At 45.0% G+C, this 6,087-nt stretch overlaps 1 protein-coding gene across 1 annotated transcript; it reads right to left on the reverse strand.

The window, feature by feature from the left end:
- Positions 1 to 802: 802 nt before the first annotated feature.
- Positions 803 to 4,989, reverse strand: LOC311509583 (NLR family CARD domain-containing protein 3-like; the record flags this gene model as incomplete). Its single annotated transcript, XM_084574815.1, has 5 exons — positions 803 to 2,765; positions 2,971 to 3,255; positions 3,348 to 3,428; positions 3,724 to 3,809; positions 4,916 to 4,989. The coding sequence occupies 5 exons, from the start codon at positions 4,987 to 4,989 to the stop codon at positions 994 to 996; spliced, it is 2,298 nt and encodes a 765-aa protein (XP_084430941.1). The 3' UTR covers positions 803 to 993.
- Between the last annotated feature and the right edge of the window lie 1,098 nt (positions 4,990 to 6,087).

Here is a 6,087-nt window from a genome sequence, read left to right on the forward strand (position 1 = left end):
GATCCCCAGAATGTGCCACATGTCGAAGTGTCCTTGAGCAAGACACTGAACCCCCAGTTGCTCCCAGTGCATGGCACTGGTGTGTGAATGTGTGCGTGCTTGTGTGAGCGATTGGGTAGATGTGTCTCTGACTGTAAAGCGTTTTGAGTACCAACAGGTAGAAAAGCACTATATGAAATTCAAACATCTTACACGAACGTATTTTCTATTAATACTGATCACGTGTCTATCGCAATAGACATCGGTATCGTTTTATCGCCCAGCCCTAGGCTATGTGAAGCTTCAGCAGTCTGAGTTTTTCAGTTCCTGTCCCTCCACTGCAGCTCAGCAGGAAACACTGTGGAAACGCAAAGATACTGACTGGATGTGCTGAAGAACAAGATGAGTTGAAGATCAACTTTAAAATCAATCATCCACACAACAACACTGTGGATGTTGTCCTCCATCTTGTCTCATTGGAGTCAGACTATAAGGGGATTCCTTCACAGATAGTATGGACAGACAGAATGATTAGTGACACCAAGAACTCTGTTGATGTACATGTGAACACTGGACTTGATCTGGTTTGTGATCAGACCCACCACCGATGACTGAGGAGATACCTGCTGATGTTCAGGAACACGATGCTCCTTCATTTAAACTCTTTGAGCTCCTTTTCTATCTGACAGTCCTGACAAGAGAACTCATCTAAGCTGGATCTCCATTCTTCAGAAGCCTGATAAGAAAGTAAATGGAAACTGACCTCAGAGTCTCCAGTTTACAGTTTGGACTCTTCAGTCCAGCAGACAGATGCTTCACTCCTGAATCCTTCAGGTTGTTTCTACTAAGGTCCAGCTCTCTCAGGTTAGAGGACTGGGGGCTGAGAACTGAAGACAGAGCTTCACAGCTTCTCTCTGAGAGTCTACATCGACTCAGTCTGAAAAGACAATGACAGAAAACCCTTTAAGCATTGTGACCAGCTGACAGGTTGCTGTGTATTTATTGATGATGTACTTACAGAGCTTTGTTGGAGGCTTTGACCACTGGCAGCAGCCTCAGAAGAGCCTCCTCTGAAGCAGAGTATTTCTTCAGGTTAAACACATCCAGATCTTTTTCTGATGACAGTAAGATGAAGACCAGAGCTGACCACTGAGCAGGAGACAGTTTATCTGTGGAGAGTCTTCCTGATCTCAGGGACTGTTGGATCTCCTTCACTAGAGAACCATCATTCAGTTCATTCAGACAGTGGAACAGATTGATGCTTCTCTCTGAAGACAGATTCTCACCAATCTTCTTCTTGATGTACTGGACTGTTTCCTGATTGTTCTCTAAGCTACTTCCTGTCTGTGTCAGCAGGCCTCGTAGGAGAGTCTGATTGGTCTCCAATGAAAGACCCAGGAGGAAGCGGAGGACCAAATCCAGTTGTCCATTTGGACTCTGTAAGGCCTTGTCCACAGCACTCTGATGGAGACGTGTTAGTTTAGGTTTATTTCTACAGAGTTTAGAACACAGAGATGTAGTTTGTTGTTCTTCCATCAGATTGACAGCGGAGTCGATGAAGGTCAGATGGACATGAAGAGCAGCCAGAAACTCCTGAACGCTCAGATGGACGAAGCAGAACACCTTGTCCTGGTACAGTCCTCTCTCCTCTATAAAGATCTGTGTGAACACTCCTGAGTACACTGAGGCTGCTCTGATATCGATGCCACACTCTGTCAGGTCTGATTCATAGAAGATCAGGTTTCCTATCAGCAGCTGATCAAAAGCCAGTTTTCCCAGAGACTCAATCATCTTCCTGGTTTCTCGACTCCAATGTGGATCTGTCTCAGCTCCTCCATCATACTTGACCTTCTTCACTTGGGTCTGAACCACCAGGAAGTGGATGTACATCTCAGTCAGGGTCTTGGGCAGCTCATCCTCCAGAACTCGAGCAGTGATCCAGCAGAAGACTGGGATGTGACACATGATGTGGAGGCTTTGTGATGTCTTGATGTGGTAGATGATCCTGCTGGCCTGCTCCTCATCTCTGAATCTCTTCCTGAAGTACTCCTCCTTCTGGGGGTCAGTGAACCCTCTGACCTCTGTCACCATGTCAACATACTCAGGAGGGATCTGATTGGCTGCTGCAGGTCGTGTGGTTATCCAGAGGCGAGCAGAGGGAAGCAGTTTCCCCCTGATGAGGTTTGTCAGCAGCACATCCACTGAGGTGGACTCTGTAACATCAGTCAGGATCTCAGTGTTGTGGAAGTCCAGAGGAAGTCGACACTCATCCAGACCGTCAAAGATGAACACAACCTGGAACTCTTCAAAGCTGCAGATTCCTGCTTCTTTGGTTTCAGTGAAGAAGTGATGAACAAGTTCCACCAAGCTGAACTTTCTCTCTTTCAACACATTCAGCTCTCTGAAAGTAAATGGAAATATGAAGAGGATGTCCTGGTTGGCTTTGTCTTCAGCCCAGTCCAGAGTGAACTTCTGTGTTAAGACTGTTTTCCCAATGCCAGCCACTCCCTTTGTCATCACTCTTCTGATTGGTCCATGTCTTCCAGGTGAGGCTTTAAAGAGGTCTTCTTGTCTGATGCTTGTTTCTGGTCTGTCTGGTTTCCTGGATGCTGTTTCAATCTGTCTGACCTCATGTTCATCATTGACCTCTGTAGTCCATACTTCTGTGATGTAGAGCTCTGTGTAGATCTCATTCAGAAGGGCTGAGTTTCCTGCTTTAGCAATCCCCTCAAACAACTTCTCCTTCAGAGCAGATTTAAGTTCACGTTGACACCTGTCAAGAGCCTCTGAATGATAAAACAACAGACAATCGGGTCATCTGATGTGTTGTAGATCAGTTTACTGTATACGGCATCAAGAAAGACTAACTGGACCCTTTTGAACTATCTGCATTTATACATAAACGTATCCTCACATCTGGTCAGATCTTCTGAGTTACTCTGCTCAAGCAAAAGTTAACACAACCATCACCAGAGAAACACGTGGCCTCACCTTTCTGAGCAGGTTGATCAGAGGACAAACCCAGGTGACAGGAAAGAGCAGGATCTATGGACTGAAGACGTTGGATCATCTTCCTGCAGGCCTTCTCTCCCTTTTTCTTCACAGTGTCAATGAAGTGGCGTACTTTGTCTGCTGTGACTGGGTTCTTCTCAGATATTGATTCTTTCTCCAACTCCGTCAAGACACCGTCTGTTACGAGGGCCTCAAGGAGCTGTGTAAGGACTTCTATCGTCATCCTCTTCACCATCTCAGTCCATACGCTGGCAACCAACTCCTCTACAGGAACAAGGACACGTCCATTCAGACATTCTGCAACTTTCAGAGAAGTCATATTTCCTCTGTTCCCTGCAAGGATCCCTCAGACTTACCTGCCACGTGAAGTCTACAGATATCTAAAGATGGAAATCTGAAGAGCAGTCGCTTGGCTTTGATGGAATCAATTTGAAATTCTTTTGGAGGAACAAAGATGTAAAGCTTCCTGGGTTCCTCTATCTACACATTCCTTCCCTTTCATGTCTTCCCTCCAACCCTTTTCATCCTATCCCCTCGACCTTTTTCATCCCATCCTTTCTGACCCTTTTCATCCCACCCCTGAATACTAACTGATGTACAAACAGTTCTCGTTTTCCGGTTCCTCGTTGGAACATTTTATTTTAATCAGTTCATCCAACCATCTGCTGTGAACCGTCTCTACATCTCACCTGAGCTTCAGGTTCAACTCCAGGTAACACAGTAAAAACATACCTGCTGTAACGACGGCTTCATTGTCCAACGGTGGGAGTTCAGCCTGGTCCCCAGAGACCACATGGGCAGGTCTGAGGGGCTGAAGGCTGCAGAGAGATGGGGGAGATGGTTTTACTGATGAATGACTGACAGGTCTGTGTAGAGGTTTCTGAGAACTCAGTCATCATAAACTCTGACATAATGTGAGCACGCTGTATGAAGCCACAGACGTTTCATTCACAGGTACTTTGTGCTTATGGAGGCTCTTAGAACAGCTTGTTGGGCCCTTGAACCTTGGACAATGATCTATGTTCATGATAAGCAGCTGGTTACTTCTGCAGGGAGCGGCCGACCTTTAACCTCACTTGAAACTGTTTGAGCTCAACGTCCCATCACAACATGCTCTCTAGTTTCTGTTGTTGGTCTCATCTCTGACGTTCTCTCAGCTGAAACAGACTTTATAGACAGAGTGATCTTCTTCAGAGTTAGTTTCAGATGAAATGGTCCGTTATTGATCCACAGTGGATAGAACAGTAGCACACAGGATCAGAGCAGACATTAAGTACGTACAGTACCAAAGTATTAAAAAGTATGACTGAGTATCAGCGCTGTCAAGAAGGCTCAGTACTCTAGTTAAATCTAGTAGCTACAGTTAGCCTGTACACCTATCAGTAGCGCTGCTCATTCATTTGACTTGCAGCTATCCTGTGTAGTTGTAGATCTCAGTAACAGTGGACATTCACTGGTTAGTTCAAAGTTCCACTTGTAGATTGCGTTGATCTTCTGTTTAGTGGCAACATGTTGCAGTAGAGCAGCAGTAGTTGCTCTTCTAGTAGTTATTGTGTATGTAGCACAGTGGGACCAGGACAAACAGGATCTGACACCTCTGCATGTTTTCATCAACATCTTGTGGAAGTGACAATAAACAGGACTTGAATGGACTTGAATGTGCTGTAGAAGAAGTCAAACTAGTGGACTATGAATGAAATCCTCCAACACTGAGCTGTAACTACACCATGCACAGAAAGATAATCCTGGTGTGAGCAGGCTGTGGTTATTCAGCTGGATGTCACTGCTCACAGTTCAACATCAGGCTGCTGCTCAAGGCTCATGAAGCTTGAATATAGTCCTGGTCTCTTAACCTTTCTGTCCAGTGTCCTGGTGTCTTGGAGTGACGTCTTTAACTCACAACACTTAGAGATGGTCCTCTCACCTCTGAGCTTTGCTCTGGTTCAGAGTGGTTGTAGAGGGACGGACTCCCTCCTGTCTGTCCTCACTCTGGTCCATGCTGCTGAATTCACATCAGCTCACACTTTGTCCTTCACCTGCAGAGGAAACACACATCATTCATCTGAACATCCACTGAAACCATCTCAGCTGCTCCTCTTCTCTGCTTGAAGCTTCTACTATCAGTCCACTAGATGGAGCCACGGAGGACACACATGATGCCTTCACTGACACTCAGTCTGTCTCCATTTAATGGAGCTGCTGTCCACATAAAGACACAGACAGTCAGAGCTCAGGCCTCAGTCATCAGAAACAAGCACTGCTGCTTATTAATGATTAACCTCCTTCATCCAGACGACTCTGAGCTCCGACTCAGGGAAACAGACTGTGGAGCTACAACTAGAGACAGAACACACCTTCACCTCTTCACCATCAAAATATTTTCACGTTCAGCTCTGACTCTTAAAGAAGAAAACATTAAAAACTACTTCATTACCTTCAGATGGAGGTTGACACGGAGAAAATCACCTGGGACACGATCCTGGTGAAACCAGGAAACAGTCTGAGAGCTGCTGGAGGAGGAGACACAACATATCCAAAGACAAACAGGAAGAGGAAGTTAAAGTAGTAAATAGAACCACAGCTGTCAGTCACAATTAAACAACACTAACCAACAGAAAAAGTACTGCAGCCAATGAAGGTCAGTATTATATAATGTGGACAGCTATAGTTACAGCTGTAGTTGTTGTTATGCGGGGTTCAGTTGTCATGGTAACGGGCATCAGTCAGCAAAAATCCGTCAGAAGATTCAGTCGTCATTCATTCATCAAACATATCCAACAAGACTCACTCTGTCACAGCTGGAGTTACTTCAACTGGTGACTACATTAAAGGACATTATTCAGCAGCAGCTGAGTTTCCAGTCATACATTATTCATTCATTCATACTTTTCTTTGTCTTTAAAGTTTTATTTCAGGAAAATCAATCCAGAACAGGATTTTCCAGTTTCAGTTCTTAGAGAGTTCTGTTGACATTTACCTTCTGTTACTCCTCCTGTTATTTTATTTCCACTGAATCAGATCAGAGTCCAGTTCACTCTGATCTTTGAAAACCCATCGAGGAAAAACATCATCTTATTTTGAAAAGCTGCCTCCCTC

The sequence above is a fragment of the Chelon labrosus genome (genome assembly GCF_963514085.1).
Source record: "Chelon labrosus genome assembly, chromosome: 24".
Lineage (NCBI taxonomy): Eukaryota > Metazoa > Chordata > Actinopteri > Mugiliformes > Mugilidae > Chelon > Chelon labrosus.